The 20469-nt window shown below is 39.7% G+C and overlaps 1 protein-coding gene across 12 annotated transcripts in view; it reads left to right on the forward strand.

Annotated features, from left to right (window-relative positions):
• LOC118413460 (SID1 transmembrane family member 1-like) overlaps positions 1-20469 on the forward strand; it is a 49283-nt gene that overhangs the window by 10237 nt on the left and 18577 nt on the right. The window contains exons 4-22 of one of the 12 annotated variants that reach the window (XM_035816876.1): positions 54-99; positions 4512-4610; positions 4906-4989; positions 5405-5516; positions 5916-5972; positions 6750-6843; positions 8337-8386; positions 8931-8945; positions 12949-13011; positions 13859-14008; positions 14629-14861; positions 15189-15262; positions 15491-15557; positions 15981-16054; positions 16423-16497; positions 17128-17176; positions 17293-17335; positions 17994-18068; positions 18600-18736. In XM_035816876.1, coding sequence (XP_035672769.1) covers positions 54-99; positions 4512-4610; positions 4906-4989; positions 5405-5516; positions 5916-5972; positions 6750-6843; positions 8337-8386; positions 8931-8945; positions 12949-13011; positions 13859-14008; positions 14629-14861; positions 15189-15262; positions 15491-15557; positions 15981-16054; positions 16423-16497; positions 17128-17176; positions 17293-17335; positions 17994-18068; positions 18600-18736 — 1597 coding nt within the window. Of the gene's footprint in view, positions 1-53; positions 100-4511; positions 4611-4905; positions 4990-5404; positions 5517-5915; positions 5973-6749; positions 6844-8336; positions 8387-8930; positions 8946-9960; positions 9982-12948; positions 13012-13858; positions 14009-14628; positions 14862-15188; positions 15263-15490; positions 15558-15980; positions 16055-16422; positions 16498-17127; positions 17177-17292; positions 17336-17993; positions 18069-18599; positions 18737-20469 lie in introns of all 12 variants that reach the window. The other 11 variants (XM_035816885.1, XM_035816858.1, XM_035816867.1 and 8 more) reach the window with 11 other exon arrangements.

The raw sequence follows: 20469 nt of genomic DNA on the forward strand, positions 1-20469 counted from the left end.
AATTATAAGTCAAAATGAAATTAATCAAAGTTGTTGCTTTTCTTATCTTTCAGCACCGGACAATCCAGAAATTTTCTAGTATCACCTTCCCAACCACAGGTTAGTACTACACGTTTGCAAAATGAGGACTGTTTTGGATGACTTCCTGTGTGAAAATCAACTCGCCCCGGGCGGTTCGAACCGGTCCGAGGGCAGTCCACCTCGTCCGCCTACGTCAAAGCCGTCCGGCCCGCGAGGCTGCCAGTCCGAACGCCCACGCGGTGAACCGTCATTAAGTGGTTCAGCACGTTCGGCAGTTCAGGACCGCCGGACGCTTCGGGCGCCGTAAAACACTTAGAAAAAAATTGCCGCTGCGTGGCCAAATTTTGTCTAAGTCCCTAAATTGTCGGAAGCCGTGCGACAGCGCCCCCTTCCGTACACTAAACGCAGCGACCAGAAGAGCGCTAAAGTCCGCAAGTGAGACTATTAGACATTGTTAGAGGCATACATTACGTCCAGTATTACGTGGCAACAGCCAGAGCGGGCGAACACTAATAGTAATAACGTTGTACTATCGCCTGAACAATACTATGAAAATAAAAAAGAGATATTTTTCTACCCTCAAATCTACAACTTTTCTTCTATATTAATATTTTGGTCGCGACTAATGAATGGGTGACGTATTTTCTTGTACATATTCGTTCATTAATATAGTCACCACGCACGGCTATCTGAAGTAAAGAGTAGAGTATAATACAATCTGATGGGTCTTCTAGTAAAGTTTACATACACTTATAAAATGCTGTTCATTTTCCAATTCCCAGCTTACAGTGTTGAGTCCCCCTTTGAAGAATCTACTCCGCTACTCAGTGCAGTTTTTCAGCATGCGCGAGCGTTGCTCGGAAAGCCGACTGTCCAGTGCGCAAGATGATATTGACAAACACGGCGATCCCAGTTCCAGGCCGCATCCGCTGAAATAAACAGCGGGTTGATTGACATCCCGCCTGTGAGGCTCACGTGAGCGGCGCTCTGGTAGTCTTCCCACCACACATTGGCCGTTGCCATGGCGCCATGCTGGCGGTAGCCGTTTGATGTGTACAGTGTGTGACAATCTATTTACTGGCTAGCCAATCGCTACGATTGGTACGAAATGAGCCGGAGACATCGATTTTCACTGCAAATAATGAGCAACAATTGGTTGTAAGAAACTGAAATCCTATGCCCCACTTTCAAGTTTCTTGGAAATTCATCTGAATATGGCGAGCCAAAACACGTTGTTCAACCACGTACTTGAGCCCCCTGGTCGTCAATAAGAAGTTTTAAACATACGCAGAAATGTGACAAACGGAGAAATTTTACGATAAATTCAAGTGATTCAGGCATTGCCAAAATTTTCGCAGTTACATATTGCCACATTTTGTGACATAATTTAGGTTGTGGGCCCTGTCCGAGTTTTATGAATTATGGACGGGAAAATACGTCCGAGTGGGAGAACTGCTACAAATGCCTGTTTATGGTACCGCCGGGCAGTCTAATGAAGTCGGCCTGCTCTCTCCTTGCAGGAAAATGTTAGTCTCTACAAGGACGTTATCTGATAGAATGTCCTTGGTCTCTACCAGACTCCAGGTCGCTGGAAAACCGTAGAAATAGAATGAATAGAAGAGTAAGCCGGCCAGAGCCGAGTGTAGCCGGCCAGGGAACAGTACGCGACCTGCACAGTTTGGATTGCCCATCACGCCCATGCAGCGTTGAGTGTGCGGATCACACCTACATGTTTATCCTCTCGACCATTATTAAAGGGTAATCTGCCACGAAGTACCAGTCTTTGTATCGTATCTCGTACACTACCAAATGCCGTGCATGCAGCATATAAAATCTTTATTGACACGACAAAAGTAAAGCGACTTTCGTAAGGTCTATAACTAAACAGACATGTGAATACATATAGGTATGAACAAGTCATTGTTACGAAGTCTGTTCTCATGAAGAATGAATATGTTTTGGTCCTGTTTGTCTCTTTATTTTTCTCTAGCGATAAATGAGAAAAAAGTCTTAAACACGTAACAGCAGATACCGCTTGGATAGTCGCAGTGGCATGGCGAATAAGAATTCGGCACGCCGTGTTTCGTTTCTAAATCACACGAACGCTATATTGTCCGTTCTGCTGTCGTGTTTGATTTGCTAACTACATTGCCCACGCCAATAAAATCGTTGTCTTCCAAGCCCAGTGTAATAAAGTACTATAAGAAGAATAAACGACAATGCTATTGTAGGTCACCCTGGCACCTGAGGTCTTCACCACACGACTCGGGATTGATCATGCTCGCACGGCGTTAAAACGGGCGGGGAAAAGTTACAGACCACCATTGTTTTCTGTAGAACTAAATATAATCTTTCTACCCTATGATTAAATAATTGTCTCTGGCTCTTTACAAATAAGACGACATTGAGTTGCGCTACGTTTCGATTGACTGTCATTGTACCAAGCGACGATTCTGTCCAAATGTGCAATAATACGGGAGATAATGTTGAAAATGTATTTAGCATCTTTATTGCCTTTCATGGCGTCCGGCATTATCTCGCCTTGTGGACAATACCTAACATGATTGGTGAAGTGCAATATTTTGAATGTTTCTCACTTACCAAAATTTCCACCATCGTTTGGAGTCAAAGCGCATGCTTTGGCCGGAAAGGAACTTGTGAGCAGTACCTGGTTGCATCACCTGTTGGACGACCTGCAGCAGCGAGACTTCAATCGACTCTCTGAAAACGTGTTGAGTTTGACCAGTGATATTCCCCTTGACATTATATCAAGAAAGTGGGACTAAAAATAAGTACAGTGCTGTGTCACGCTGGAGTACGGCATCCAAAACAGGACACGGGTAACGGTTAGCCGAACATCTAACACCACATCTAACCCAGCTAGCGGAGATATGGTTGCTAATTATTTTGTCGGTCGCCACGCGATGATGGACAGCGGCACGCCTCTATACCTAAAGTTTCACGCTGTGTGGGTGTGGCCTAGCCACTGGCTCGCAAATTGATATCTGGATCGAATTTTCCCGTCTTTGAATAACTTGCTCGTGAAAAAAGGCAAGAAACACAAAGGAAATGGGTATAATGACGACATCATTCTTAGTGGTATTCCTGTCAATGGATGTGCAAACTGTGCCAAAAATTAACACATGGAACGTAAAATAAACAACAAACAACGAGTTATAGACATGTGCGCACTTGTCGGGCGGCTGTCCCAAAGGACCGGGAGGCTTCAATCAAGTGTGGGAGAGTTCAATTCACGTATGGGGGCCAGCACCTATATCAAAACTAGTCTTATTTTAGACACGAAGAATAATATTTTGTGGCACTAGATTAACATATATTACCATTCAATATTTAGATACAACTTTCTTTCAACAAAATACAATAAAGTTGAACACACACCAACAAAATGTTTGGCTTCTTCATAGGATCGTCTTCTTGTTTACGTTTGAGATGGGGTCACTGAACCCTAGCCGCCGCTGGGTGCGTAACGTGCCTAGCGTTGGCATGAATATATTAGGGCATTCAATGATGTTTATAAATGAATCTTCTAGATTATGGACTTGAATGTATATCATATATCAGTGATAGTGTCTCCACCACATGTTTGGTAACCACGCTTCAGTCGGAAAGACATCAGAAATCCATTACTTACGCTTTGTACATGGTTTGTGCGGGCAATCAAATGTTTCCTGGGACTCCGCACGCACATAACGTCAAAGTGAGGGCACATGTGATTTACATTGATTGTCTTGCGGCTGGTGTCATTCTGTAACTTCAAGCCGTCATTAATATTTTGTCTATAGGAGCGCTGGCGGCAGAGGGATGAATTGCATTCAAATTCTTTCTATTTTGTGACGGCATTCCGGCGGTTCAGACCGTCCGAACTGTTTGGGCAGCGATTTCCACCTCACAACAGCACGATTTTACGCATTTCACGGGTGTTTGGGAGGTACAGTTGCCATGTAAATTGGTGGTTCGCAGACGTCCGCAGACGTCCGCAGACGTCCGCAGACGTCCGAACCGGCGCCCCGCGGTGCTCTGCACGCCCCCAGACGGTTCGGATCGCTTTGTTGCTATGGGAACCGCCCGTTCGGCCGTCCGGCCCGGGCGGAGCCGTACCGGCTCGAACCGTTCGAACGGCCCGCTCCAGGCCGCCGCCCGAAAGCGTTCGAACCATGCCGTCCGGGACCAGTCCGGGACGTAGTCCGGGCTAGTCCAAGCGGCCAATCTGGACCCTTTATGGCCGTCCGAACCGTTCTGCGAACTGTCGAGCGTCCGTCCCGTCCGACCGACCCGTCCGACCCCCGGACTATTGCATGGTTCGAACTGACGGTTCATGCCGGTTCGGACTAGTCCGGGACGGGCAAATTTTCACACAGGTTTATAAATCTACTTGAAGTCCTTGTAAAGAAATTCAGATAAGCACTTATATAGGAAAGACATAGAAAGAAATATCAACTTCTAAGACCTGTGATTGTGTTTTTCCCCAGTATTATGCATATAAGATGCCCCCAGACCTGGACATGGTGGTGGTGAAAGTTTCCTCACCGAGCAACCTGTGTGCTGTGTTCTCTCTTCAGCCAATCAAGGTGGGTCTGTCATTCTACTGATACCAAATTCCAATACACTTTGGCCCAGTGCTGATGTCACAGCTGTGTAAAAAGCATGTGTCCAAAGAAGTGTTGTTTTTGTAGTAGCTGTGTGTGTGTGTCCGTGTGTGCGAGTGTGTCTGCAATTCTCAATACAGACACAATGCCATACATACTCGGTATAGGACTGGAAGGATAAAAAAACAGTATGGGTATTGGGGTGAAGTTTGCTGTCTCTGATAGCCATGTTGTACAGAGGCTGACATGATGTGACATGTTGTCTGTTTCTACACAGTGCCCAGTGTATGACTTGGACCGAAACATTGAGTTTGTGGGAATCTACCAGACTTTTATGAAGAAGGCTGCCATCACGGTACAGGTAAGGTGACTTAGTCTTATCGAAGTGTATCTGTATCTGTATAGCCAGTATAACCTGACCCTTTGGCATAACACACCAGCATAAACTGCATAAAATAGAAAACTGTAACGCTGGTTCACCTTTATCCGACCTATATCCGCTGTTTGTAAAAAAAGCATATTTAGGGACATGCAGTCTATGCTGCGGACAGTGGTTCCAAATCGGAACATTTTGAAGATAGTGCAAATTTGAAACCGCAGATTTAATACTCCTAAATGTGCTGTTTTTAAAGACAACGGATAAAGGTCACCCTGCGGATAAAGGTGAACTAGCGCTAGATCCAAAAGTAACTTGAATGCAAAAGTCATTGTTTGAATTGTGACATAATCATTCAAACCATAATGCTGTAACGTTGCCTTACTACTCCAACTTGCAGAAGAGTTATTTCCCCAATGGAGAGTTCTATGTGGTTGTGGTGGTAAAGGCTACGGATTCTGACTGCACTGGTGAGATGGAGACCATACAGCCTGCAAATCCTTCTGATGAAGGTAGGGGGCACTTCTGTTCTTTTTTGTTGTTGTTGTACATGCATGATCAGAGATACAACTGATAACTGTTAATAACTATAAGCAAACTGTGCTTTTGCCTAATACTCACAAAATATATGGGAAAAAGGGTAAACTGTTTTTGATTTTGTGTCTAATACACCATACATGAACAGTAAGAAAAAGTGTCAAGTACATATAGATGCCCAAATGATAATCATTAAGAATAAGTTACTAATTTTGCTGGTTCATGTTAGGGAATGTCACACAATCTGTAGTAATCTGTGGGGAAAAAAGCTGTTGAAATGTGGGGTTAGCATTCATCTGAATGCTAGCATGCCACATGTCGCTGTGATGTTGTTGACCAGTTAGTTGACCAATGTGTCTTTTTTTCGGATACAGCATTCGAGATGCGGCGTGTGAAAGAAGTTACTGTCGTGGTGGGGCCATCTATCACAGGTGAGTAGAATGTATTTGTTTAGCAATGTCCAGTGGAAATTTCATAGTGCATGTATAGGAGTGAAATATAACTAAAAGAAAGGTTATTCTTGTCCTTGGTGCTGAATGTGCAACTGTTATTACACAAGCTTCCATTAGAATAATTTGATTCCTTGTTTATTGTTTATCTATTTTATTTTATTCAATTTGATTACGTTTTGTGTAGGCCTAGTGCAAAGCTTACTAGAATTCAGTTACTTTTATGTTGGGGTTGCTGTTGTTACAATTTTTTGTTCGAGGATACCAAATTTTCCCCACTTTTTTGTGTATTTCGCGTTAAAACAGATGTTTTCTTGGGCGGGAATGAAATTGAATAAACACATCACGGTGTATTCCACATCATTCTCGGTCCCAGCCCTCCTGTTGGTCAGATCTCCTTTGGATGTTTGCCCATCCGCAGTACATTGGGTGCTACATGTAGAAATTAGAGAGGCGATTAGGAACAGAAAAAAACAAACATGCTGACACCCGGGATCGAACCCGGGTCTGCAGATTAGAACTCGGGCGTAACCACTACGCTAGAAAGGGCCGATTTGTGTGGCTGTTTGGCGCTATTTAACCCCCCCCCCCCACACACACTGTTGGCTAGAAAAGGCTGATCAGCCAATTTGCTTAGCAGTTTGGCGCTACTTAAACCCCCCACTGTTACATACAGAATATACAGTGGTGTATTCTATACATACATACACATGTATACAGTCACTGATTTGATTCCTCTTGACTTCCTCCTCCATGTAGATTCCCAGTACGTGACAGCAGTGTTTGTGGGGATCCTGGTGTTTGTGCTGTTCTATGTCGTCACCTTCATGGTGCTCTTTATCCAATGGATCAGGTGAGTGGTAATGTGTTAGCTAGCTTAGGTAGTAACGCTAGTTCACCTTTATCCATGGAATAACCTATATCCGTCGTATTTAAAAACAGGCATTTAGGAAAATTATCAGGACGGAAAGTGGTTTCAAATTGCAATATTTTCAAAATATTCCAGTTTGAAACTAACGTCCGCTGACTTGATGTCCCCGAATACTCTGCTTTCAAAAACAACGAATATAGGTTACCCCACGGATAAAGGTGAACTAGTGTTATATATATATATATATATATATATGAGAAAAAGTGTGATGAAAAGGTATGAAGCGCTGATGTTGATATTGGGGAGTTTTATCTAGTATACATAATTACAGTGGAAGCCAGCTATTTGCAATACGCTTTGTCGCAAAAATCGGTTAGTTGCAAAGAATTCTGAAATCCAAAACCATTTCCCATTGGCGCTATTGTTTACAGCACCCCATATATGCAAAGCCCAAATCGGCTAATCGGGAAAAAAATTCAAGTTACAACGCATGTTAACCCCAAAATATGCCAAACAAATCACCAGAATCAGCAGGAATGAACCAAAATTTTCCCGTATAAAGATATCAGATCGCAAAAAGTATCAAAACTGCCTGTTTTGAGTCCGAAAAGGCCGCGATTTCTATTCAATTTACGTCGCTAGCGAGAGGCCCGGCGGTTGCCGCAGGGAATCATGGGATACTACACATGACGCCGCGTCCGCCATCTTTGTTTTCGTGATGGAAATGTTTTGAAAATGACGCTGTCGACTGTGGCAAAATTTCAGTGTAATCTGTGGACATCGTAACTGGAAAATTTGTAGATATGAAGGTTAACAGTTTATTTATGCGTTAGTCATGAGTATTTGCGCCTAGTACATAAAGTTTGTCTGAAAACCAAGAGCGTTTTCGTCCTACAACGTAGCGATGTTTTTCGTCTGTGTATCACATGTCGACAAATCTTACGTAGTAAGCGCGTGCACTGTACCCTTGATCAGTCCTCTTTTAATCAAAACACTTGTTCATTTGGCAAATTTAGAATACGTTTGCATATGTACCTCGTTTTTTTCGGTAGCTTAACGTGTTTTAGCAGTGTTAATTTCTTTGTTTTCTTCAAGCCGATACTATAGACGAGACGTAACAGATCTTTTGATGCATCGCGATTCGTTCTTCGACACTAAAATGTGATAACAATATCACAATAACCGATAAAAGATAAATTTGCCGCTGAAAGTGGCTAATAAGTATATTTGTGGAGTTTAATGAAATTATGGACTTGATTATTTGTGGTAGAAATGATTGTGTTGTATTCTTTGTGTCAATGCGTGCGATGCGTTCACCGATGCCCCCCTCCCCCATCCCCACTCGGGTCATTTCGAGCAACATCTTTTAATCGGGAACGCCGGTTAGTCGGGAAAATTTAGCTGGCAAATGGCCTTCCCTAATAAGCGGCTTCCACTGTATATCATTATCAAGTAATACTCTTGTGATGTTTCAGACAAAGGAATGCAGAGCTGGAAGGATTGGCACCAAGACCTGAGGAACAAGGTTAAAGAAGTTAAATTGATTTGGCAAAATGAAACCAGAAGGAGTTTGCAAATTCTTAGATTCTTTCTTAAGCATGTTTGTAATTTAAAACAGTAAATTAAATGCTAGTTCAACTTTATCCAGGATCTGCAAGGTAGCCGATATCTGATGTTTTTGAAAACAGAGTACTGAGGTATGAATGGTGGTTTCAAACTGTAATATCTTAAAATAAGAATAATGTTGAATTATTGTGGTTTGAAACCACTGTCTGTTGCCTGATATACCCTGTTTTTTTCTCAATGCAACAGGTATAGGCTACCCCACAAATAAGTGTGAACTAGCATTTACCTACTGCTTTTGAAATTCTCGCATGTACATACATTTGTATTTGTTCCATTTCTTATGACACATCAAACTTTTTAAAGTGATTGTGGTGTGATGTGACTTTTTATTTTGTTTTTGTTTGTTTTTTCTTATTTACGATACCCTGTTCTGTTCTGTTGTACCTGTGCATGTGCATCGTTCCTGTTTTGCATGGTCTACATGATTCTCCTCCATGGAGCAGGCTATGCCGGAATAGGTTGGAAATGAGATGATTTTGTTCTCAGTTTCACTGGTGGTAAGGTTGCACTGTTTTTTGTTTGAATGCAAACTTAACCCTTACTAACCTTAATATCAAGGCTCGCATGCATGTGTGGTTCTAATCTGTACTACAGACAGCATATCTACCATTGTACCCATTATTATTTATTTATCATATTCTCCTTCCATATTGTGGTTTAGCCTTTTCGTAGAGAATGATAAGCAATGATTGGTAGATATTGGTTTCCAGATATGGAAATGATATTATAGCTCAAACTGCTTAATTTGAATGTACTGCAACATGTTGGCTGCATTGGCAGCCAGCATGTTAGAAACATTTGTACATGCTTATATGAGGGGCTGTTGAAATGTCCTCGGCCTCACACAGAAATAGAGTGCACTTCTCAAATTTCGGGAAATATTAGTAATCATAGTACAACATGTACATGTATAGTACATGTGGTATGAAGCCTTTTATCAGCATCCATCAAAATTCATATCATTGTAATCATTATTTTGTAGACTACAGTAACGTTAGATGAAAGACAAGGGAAAGACAATGACAATTGAGCTGTAACCTCAGGCGTGCTGGTCAAATTGCTCTGCTGCAAGTCAGATACCGGCTTCTTTCTGGTTGAATGCCAAGGAAGAAGCCAAAATTTTGATAATGATCTAAAATTTCATGCCATAAGGAACATAACATATACAGCTATGAATTTAGTCAACAAAGGCTTCATACTATGGAATTGTGCTGCAAAAAATGAGTTGTACACCTTATACTTCTGGGGGAAACAGTGCTTATATATGTAGGCACTTCTGACAAGTATACCTAAATGTAGTATCTTAATGACAGAAAAAGTATCTTCCAGTATATCTTCCAACAAATTGTCAATGCACATCACTTGTTGTTGAAGACCGTAATGTCCATAAAATCAGTACTGCTATAGATGCACTTCTGTCTTGGAATATTTTCTCACCTCAGCTTCTTCTTTCTCATGCTTTGCTATCTCCAGGTGGTTTCCAGATCACTCAGCGTATGTGGTCTCTTTCTTCCTCTCTTTCTATGCTGTAAAGCTTAATGAACTGCTTGAAGAAGAAAATCTGGCCTTTTTCATATTTTCATACCGCATGCAAATCTGTTTTCGTCTGTTTCTAAAGATAATAAAAAGTTTTCCATCATGCTTCGAATCAAAAGCAGCTGTAAAAGGAGCAAATACATGCTGTAGCTTTAAAAGAAAATACAATAGAAGCCACTTAATTGCATGGCCCATTTGTCTGTGAACTTCATGCAATTATCCGGCTGGTGCAATAATGTGAAGTTATCCAGCTGGACCGCACCGGTTTGGGATTTGGGGGTTCCGTGCTGTTAACAGAAGTGTGCGTTAATCCGTTGTGCAATTAATTGGCTTCTACTGTTTATCGAAAACTTACACTAATGTCAACGTCAATTCCAATGTCAAAGAAAAAGGCTGTGAAACAAAAATGAATCTATTGTTCAGTATTCAATACTCTGACTGTGTTTGTTACAATGTATTTGCTCAGCATGCCAGATCACTTATGATGAATGCAACTTTTTTGGGCCAAACTTTGTTTTTCATTTTCACGCTTGCACCCATTTTATGATTCCCATCTACAGAATCAAATCAACATGGCCATATATATGATGTGTATGCAAATTGTGTGCCTCTACCAGGACTGTTTCAAGGACCTTTTCAGGGACAAAAATTTGCTTGTCTACAAAAATCTGCATTTCATGCCACGATAGTGATGAAAGTGTATTTTTGTACGCTTAACATAACTGAGACATAACAATGAAAATCAAAATGGGGTCCCAAACAATGAGTGGGACAGAAAAAAGTTGAGACAACTGGAGACAACTCTGTCACTATTGCATGAAGTGGTGCAAAAAATCATGTCCTCAGGGAACCATTTTAGGGAATAGATTCATTAACCCTCGTCCTGCTGGCTATTTTATGTCAAATTCAACGTTCCAAAGCTGATGGCTTCACACGTGCGATGGTGCGGTGTGCGTTGGTGCAAATCCTTCTGTCGGGAGTTGGTGATTCACTTCAAATCACCCGGATGGAGGCCTGGCGAACCTCTGTCTTGTATCAGCCACAATCAGTGATCTACATCATTCACCCGGACGGGTGTGTCACCCCGTAAGGGGCGGTATAACCCGTCGTGTGCGAACATGTGCAAACATGTACAGGCTAGCCCTTAGCAATAGCCTACGGCTAGTTGGGCAGCCCTGGCTGTTTGTAAACAGCTGAACAAATAAATAAATAGATGGCTTCATCAGATAAGTAAAACTTGACCTGTTCTGTACTGCTGCTGCTGCAGATTTACTCCCCCATCCAATGGGCTTTGCAGACTATGCTTTTACAAGAGAAATACCCAAAACTCATAACAATACAGCTCAGCATGACAAGGGTTAAATAAGTCTATTCCGTTCCCATATATAAACAGGCTCAGTAGGACAAGGAATATGCATGCAGTTTGTCTTCTTCAAATTTTGGGAGGATGCACACTACCAAAAATGATTTTGTCTTATTTTGCTTATCCCATGGACAATTCTTGTATGAAGAAAAAATATTCTTGCAGGAAGAAAATGTAGAAAAAAATTCAAGCAAAACGAGAAACTACAAAAATTATTTTAGACATTTAAACAAAATCTTCTTATTTGTTCTTACAATGCAAGAAAAAAATTCTAGAAATTCTTGTTTTTTTCTAACCAGATTCAACTCTTAAGAAATACAAAAATTTTTTTTCTTCCAGGAAGATAAATTTTCTATGAGGAAGCAAAACAAGATAAACAAGAAAAGGCATTTTGAGAAATACAAGAAAACAAATCTCAAATTTTCTCAAAAACTGCCCCATGGACAAGCACATTTTTCTAACATTTCTTAGGGACAGAATAATTTTCTTCCTGGAAGATAAATTTTCTGTGAGGAAGCCAAACAAGATAAACAAGAAAAAGCATTTTTGGTAGTGCATACCTCAAAAGCAGTGTATAATTGAAGCCAATTCTTTTGCCAAAATGACTGTCCAAACAAAAAAATTCTCAACGGATTGTATGATTGAAGAAATGGTATGATAACTGTAGCAAAAAAATTCTAGCTACACGTAACAGTATTGAGTTACCAAGGAACAATTATTTTCCATCTTCTGCTTTCTGGAATATTTTTACTTCATCTCCCTCTCTTTCTGTGCAAACTTATTTTTTTGCTAGATATAATTCTAATGTTAGTAGAATACAATCCTATATATATAAGAGACGATATGTTTTTATGAATGACATCCCTGAAGATAAAACCTTTTCTGTGTGTGTGAGAAAATCAGGGCTGTCTCCAACTTTTGAATTTTTTTCTGTTGTTGCATTTGGGCCCATGTTGTTAATTTTAGTTGTTTATTCGTTCTGAAATATTATGAAAATACATTTTTTTTATCAATTTCATATCATGAACTTCTGATTTTTGGATGGACGGGGAGAAATTTTCTTCTGTTTCAACAAAACAAGCAAATTTCTGTTTAGGGACAAAGAGATGAAACTTGGAGACAACCCTTGTCAGAATATCTTAAATTTTAGATTACCTGGTACATGATATTTGAATCTTGATATTTTGAAAAGCACACTAAGAATTAACAAACTAACATAGGGGGATGCATGATGGCAATATTAATGTCTGGCTCTTGTTAATATATAATAACAACACTTATGTGTCCAAGTCTAGGAATCAATGGAAATCTGACCTGTATATTTATCAAACTTATTAAGATGTAACCCTATACTAAATGAATAAATGAATGGATGAATGATTGGACAAAGAACCAACCAAATAACATATCAATGAACAAACGAGCAAACCAATAAACAAGCTTAAGCAAACAAACAGATGTCCGGCCACTATGCATGCGTTTGAGCAGTAAGACCATAAGTTACATGTATGTTTCGCAATATGATGTATGATTAAAATATGACCATGTTCTGATTTTTACAGCAGCAACCAATGCTGAGGCTCCCATCAATGCCCAGAGAACAGAACCCAACTATGGAGCCACTGGTGAGTGATGGGTTACTGATTAACATTTACGTTGTGTGTGTCATCTTTACGGATGTCTGTCAAGCCAATGCCTGTACAAAATGTAAACTTTTTGCTGTGAGATGATAAATTTTGGTTGATTGTATGCATGGCCATGGATGATAAAATGTTTTTGGCCTCACCCAGAAACAATTTGCACAACAAAAATTTGGGGACATAATTAAAAAGAACATGACATCTAAAGTCTTTATAAATGCCAAAATCAAAATCACTGTGAACATCACTTTGTAGGAAACATGCTTTTGAAAATCAGCAATATTAGGTGAGAGGAAAGGACAACTGAACCTAGACCTGAGGTGTATGATGAACTCCAGCTCTGCTGTAAGCTACATAACCACTTCTGTTTAGGATACAAAGGGATTCCTAAATTTTTTTACAGTGTCTACAAATACGGTGGATTTCCGAGTATGAGGAACATAACCTACACAGGCCTGATCACATGTCATCATCCTTGTTTTTCTCACCACTTTTCTACTATTTTTTGAAAGGACGTTGACCAGAAAATAATGACCACAATGATTTGTAATTTGGAGGGTATTGATAAAAGGCTTAAACTTTGCCCCGAAATTTGATTTGTGCACCTTGTTTTATATGGGTGAGGTCAAGACCTTATTGATCACCCCTCATATGTTTTTCCATAATTCATAGAAAATCAATGCAACCGGTAATGTTTTTTCATCATTATTATTATTATATTTTTTTCTTAACATGTTTCAGAATATTTTGTTGCATCTAACATAGGAATCGCATTTACAGTATTTTTATTTTTTTTTAACAGAAAGCGTTTCTTTTGTTTTATGTTGACAAGGTTGGGACAGGGTAAAAATGCCATCAGTGCTGGACTCTGCTTTCACAGATGGACTGAGTCTTAACCACATAACCATTCTGGGCAAAAAGTTGTCCAAAAATACCTCACCCAGCACAGAGAAAGAGGCAAACATCTCGACTAATAAACCAAGTGTGTAATTCTGTATAATAACGTGTGACTTATACTATGGTGTGGGATGTAGACTAGAAGGTACAGCAACCACAATATGTTAAAGTTTAACATACAACATTGCATGAACTTCACAGTAGCATAACAATAATTATGTACATAAAAACATCTAATTCAATTTGAAATAACAAAGCTACCATAATTTGATTATAAATTGAATGAATTTTGTATCGTCGTACAAATCATTAGTATGACAGTTGCATGAGTAAAATCTACTAAATATGAATAGATCTAAATTCTAAGTAGCCAAACATTGGCTATTTTTGGAGTCTGGGCTTGGCAAAAATGTGAAATGATTTGAATCTTGGAAGCTCTTGAAAAAATTACATGTACATATTAATGTAAAAGCTATTGACCACATTGTGTGGTGCTGTGTGGTTGATACAGCTCAGAACTTGGTATTGCAAGATTTTAGAAATCAAAACTGACAAATTTATGACGAATACATGTATTTAACTCTAAACTAAATCTGAAAAGGATCATGATTGTTCAAAGTAATGGTGTTAGTCAGACTCAATTATGTCCAGTGTTTTGATAATGTTTTGTTAATAAAAAATGTTATTATTTGTGTCCTCACTCAGCGACTGACCCCTACTCCATGGGAGAGCAGCCCATCGAGACAAAACCTGGCATCCCCCCGACCGACCAACCCAACGGTCCCCCCATGCCCACCAACCCCCCTCCTCCCCGCCCGGCCCAGTCCAAGTCCTACCCCAAACCCCCCATGGTTCACACCCTGTCAGACAGCTCCATGGAGGATGACATTGACATGCTGGATGATGCAGATGAGGATAAGGACATCTACAGAACCAAGGTCAGCAGAAAAAAAGAAGTCTTCTTCTTAACTTAAAGTTCATCTGTGTTGGTAAAAGCCATTGTGGATAAAAACTCAGTGCTCAGCCAGTGTTAATTCAGTAGGAGGATAATCAGTGTGAATGTGAGTTCAGCACCAGGGACAGAACCAGTGTGAATTCAGTAGGAGGATAATCAGTGTGAATGTGAGTTCAGCACCAGGGACAGAACCAGTGTGAAATAGGTTTGAGGTCGCAGTAGTGCCATATATCGAATCACATACGAACATCTCTGTATTTACAGTTCTTGAATTGTGTCCATTTCTCTCATCCTTCTTTTTTTCCTGTAGACCTTCCTGTATGTTGCAGACCTTGCTAGAAAAGACCACCGCCACCTGAGTCAGAAGTACAACCTATACAGCTGGTAAGTGGTTGTCTAATTGTGTTTAAACACATTATTGATCAGCTGACAGTTGAAGTGATCTATGATTGTAATGAATACGCTTTTTGCATGAGCAGCATGACTGGAAGATTTCCCTGCCAAAATATGCTGTTGGCATTGGATAATTGATATGCACACAAAAGAAGATATATATTGATGAAATACACAATCATGCTAGTGCCTGATTTTTGTCGTTTTTCCCTCCTACAGGAACCTGCTGACCATCTCAGTGTTCTACGCTCTACCTGTCATACAACTGGTGATCACCTACCAGAAGGTCAGAAGTACTTTTATGTCACACCTAGGCTTTGATAACATTTGTTACAGGTGATAACTTGGGTTATCGCACAGGGTTCTGCTGTTATCACATGGTTTGAACATACATTGTACTTTGTATGACCCAAGGAAAATTTACATGCCATTATTATATTCAATCCCTGAATCTGTATGTACCAAAGTAAAGATAGATACTTTCACCTACATTGGGAATCCCATTTTAGATTATATCAGGGCCAAGGACATTTGTCCTGTTCATGTTCACCATTACAGTACATGTATATCCATGTGAGCGTAGAGCTGGACTAGTCACCCATGGTCAAGTCCATCGACGATAAACAGATTGTCTGACAGGATTTAAAGAAGACTAGAAGAAAGAAGACTAGCCTTGTAATAAAGTTTTGTAATTTTGATGTTCCCACAGATGCTGAACACCACTGGCAATGAGGACATTTGTTACTACAACTTTTTCTGTGCGCAGCCTGCTGGGGACCTCACGTAAGCCACTCATTATGAATTTTACATTATTAATCATGGATGATATCTTAACTCGAATCTACAACCTCTAAACTGTATCCCTTTAGAGTGTTTGCATTGCATTTGGTAGATTGTGAGTTCAATCTCCGGCCGAGTCATACCAAAGATTTTAAAAATGGTAGATGCAGCCTTCTTTGCTTAGCACTCAGCATTTGGGAAAGAGTATGGTAGTTGAACATGTACATCACTACCAGTGACATAGCCCCCTGCTGTAGTGATTGCACAAAGTTTTGTGGCCCAGGGCTACCGAAAAGGAGTTGCTTCACTTAAGTGTCCAAGAGACCAATCCTGTTTCTGCAATTATAAATGATTGTGTCTTTTGTTTTCAGTGCTTTCAACAACGTGTACAGCAACATTGGCTACATCATGCTTGGTGTCCTCATTCTTATCCTTGTCTACCGTAGGTAAGTAACATTGGTTTGTATCTGCGTAATCACCTCAAGGTGAAACATAACATTTTTGTCCAGTTAAATACAAGCAACTGATCGATAAAATCCCCTCATGCCCCTACTACATGTACATGTATTGTCAATTTATTAAGTTCGGATTGTATCTCAATACTTATTGATAAATCGTGTGTAATTTTATTTACTTAATCTGATTCTTACCACCATCTTTCTACAACCCGAATACTGTTGATGCATTTACATTTCTGTAAGTTTGCAGAGATTTAATTTGATGGTAGGGAGGAAATGTTCACGCCAGTTTGAGCTTGCAATTATAGTGCTATCATAAGTCACATGATGTACAGGATTAGAAACCGTGCTGCCTTTATGGATAGTCAGCTTGGAAATCACCTATTAGTGACTCGGCAAGGGTGCTACAATCAGACAGAATACCGTAGTCACTTTCATGCAGTGCTGGCGTGATCAACTGTCTAACCGTATCTATCCTCTGGATATCTTGCACTTCTTAATAAATATGCGCTCAACATTGAATGATAGTGTGCAGTCAGATCTGTGTTCAATTTACACATCATTGTGCACAATTTTTGTAGTGAGAATGTGAGCCAAGATACTGTTCATCTTTCACAGGGACTACACTCATCAGAAGAAGGTGGATGCAGGGGACAGATATGCCATTGTAAGTTTTAGAGCTGTTTTTGATTTCGGTACCATGGGGTTTTTTAGCATTTAATGACATGTTTGTTTTCCAGTTTTGATGTTTATTGACTTATAGGTGTTTATTTTTCATTGCAGGATTATGGCATCCCCAAACACTTTGGTCTCTTCTATGCTATCGGTAAGAGGAGTATCTTTGTCATATTGCAATAAATGTATAAGGTTCAGTCTCTACACTTGTTGTCATGTTGATATGCAGGACTCATATGCTTCCTGCAACTTGCAACTTGCCGGAAATGTTTGTTGAGTGCAGATGAACATCCAAATTTATAGCTTTCAGTTTAACTTGCATGTCACAACAAAGTCACATAAAACATGTTGACATTATCAGTGCTGCACTCATTAATCAAGACATTTTAATGCGTCAAATACTGCACTTCAGAAAATCAGATACATTTTGCTGTATCATCTTAAAAGCACAACACACAACAGTATCCAGAGATGTATACAGTCATAAAATCTCAATATGCTATGCAGAACTTAGAAAGAGTTAGAATTGGACAATACATGCAGTAGTTACAATGTACGAGGCACGAATGATTGTTGGTGTTGGCTAAAGTTGCCATAATTCATGGACAACAGTTCAGGATTGCGTATTATGGGTGTAATATATGGGTATAATTGATACATGTAGATAGATTGAAAAAATAGATTCTGAATAAGATGAAAAATTGCCCCGCTTGCTAGGTCCGAGCGTGCTCTGCATTTGTAAGACCACACGTTTTGCAGACTGAGTTAGATGTTCCACACGAACACAGAACACCTGTTGTTTATTTCAGGCATTGCTCTAGTGATGGAAGGGGTAATGAGTGGATGCTATCACGTCTGTCCAAACTACTCCAACTTCCAGTTTGGTAAGGAAAACTTACTGGTTATTACTTTATTGCTTAATGAGAGAATTAAACTTTTGTCCAATCCAACACATTAAGCAATTTTTTCAAATCTCTCGAGCTCGGTCTTCTTCAGCTATCTGACTCAAGTGCTGTAGACACATGATTTTACCGCATGTGTGACGTCAGCATTGGTTCAACACAATGAGTTGGAGAAAAGTTTTATTTTCTCATTATGTAATTTACCAACTCCTCAATATTTTGGTTCCTGGTACCAAAATTTCTAACAGAATGTAAGATGGTTAATGCTACAAAATGTGCATTCCCAACTTAAAGTTTGAACACGTTTTTACTCATTTGGCTAAAAAAATGTATGTGGATCTGGCTTTCTTTTGCTTGTGATATGTGCCTCTGAAAATGGGGCTGCTGTTTGTTTCTTCAACTTGGGTACAATTCTTTGGACATACTGATAAAGAATGTAATAATCAATTAATACATTGTAGGTGTTGCCTGACCTAACATGGTTGTTTATACATACTATTATGTATCTCCCAGACACTTCCTTCATGTACATCATTGGGGGACTGGGCATGCTGAAGCTCTACCAGACACGACATCCTGACATCAACGCCAATGCCTACGCAGCGTATGCCAGCTTGGCCATCGTTATCTTTGTCGCTGTGATTGGAGTGGTAAGTAAACTATAGTCATTGCACATGATGCATGGTGATATTCCAAAGGTGATTTTTATATTATTCTTAAGTTTATAACTCCACAGTACACAGTTTTGAAATGAGTACTCTGAGGTAGAATGTTAAATGGAGGTCCCATGTTTTAGGAGAGCCACACCTCAAGCATGTGTAAGAATCCATCACACAAAACAGTAGGCAGGGCTCGAAATACTGGGTACACCCAGGTGCACCCAAAATTGGAGCTGTGCACCCAATTATTTTCTGTGGGTGCACAGGGTGCACCCAAATATTTTCTTAGGCTTATGTACATGTGTATGTAAAGATATCAAAGTACACTTAAAAGAAGCTCCATCTTAAGATTGGAATTCCGTTTTTCCCATTTTGAAATGTGCTAATATTTTCAATATAAAAGCACTTGGTGCAAAGTCTTTACATATGATTGACAAGTATGATGTACAGTTGTGAAATATGATAATAACTTTCATGAGTATTCATTTTGAAAATTTTCTTCCTGCAGGAATTCCTGCAGGAATTCCTGCAGGAAGCGTTTTTCCTGCAGGAATTCCTGCAGGAAAACATTTTCCTGCAGGAATGCTGCAGGTATTCCTGCAGGAATTCCTGCAGGAGAAAGGTAAATTCCTGCAGGAAGAATGTTTTCTGCAGGAATTTCTGCAGGAATGGCCTTGACAATGACAGGAAGCGTTCTTTATGCATTTAATTTTGTTTTGAAACTGTTAAACAATGCATTAGATTTCATTAGATGTTTCAGACTTGACTTTAACTATGTATATAAAACAGATATATAATGGAGGCATTTTTTATTGTTTCGTTTTCCTAGTTTTATTGACTGTTGCTGGAGATGCCTGGCATTAGAAATAACTGACCTATGAATGAACTTCACTTCAAGAAAATGCATTTCCTTCAGTGGCTACTCATATTTTTCAGAAGTACAGAAGTTGTTGTTGTTTATTGTTGTTTATTAAGAAACCTTTTAGCCCTTACGGGCTAATCTTCCAAGGTTCAATCAACATGAATCAACATTACAATCAACATGAATACATACATTTTTAAAAATACAACAATCACAGAGTATTTACAATAGAGCACAGTGTCTAGGGGTCAGAGGTCTAGTTGACAATGTTTGAGATAGCTTGCTTAAAACTGGACAGTGTATACAGTGACTTAATGTTAGATGGCAATGAGTTCCAGAGCATAATTGCTCGGTACAGGAAGGTACGTTTTCCACTGTTTGTTTTAGGTTTGGGTAGTCTGAAGTTGTTGGATACAGAAAATCTAGTATTATACATGTGGGATGAATTAACTGGTATGAAGGAATTGTACACATTTTGTGGTTCGTGGCTAGTGAGGACTTTAAAGAACATTATCAGAGTACTTAAAGAGAATCTCTTTCTCACTGTAGGCCAACCAAGCTCAAGATGCATCCGCCTAACAGATGTGTCCGATGTACATTTTAATAACAGTCTACACGCTCTATTTTGTACTATCTGCAGTTTTCTCATATTCGAATCTGACATGCTGGCTAGCAGTGGTGAACAATACTGTACTACTGATAGCACCAGGGCTTGAAGTACCAGTTTACACACATCATCAAGTATATAACAAGCATATCTTCTAACATAGGCTAAGTTTCCTGAGAGTTTTGTTACAAGATATTTGGTATGAAGATTCCAAGTTAGTGACGGGTCCATATGTAAGCCCAATAGGACTGCTTC

Source organism: Branchiostoma floridae, chromosome 1 (assembly GCF_000003815.2).
Source record: "Branchiostoma floridae strain S238N-H82 chromosome 1, Bfl_VNyyK, whole genome shotgun sequence".
NCBI lineage: Eukaryota > Metazoa > Chordata > Leptocardii > Amphioxiformes > Branchiostomatidae > Branchiostoma > Branchiostoma floridae.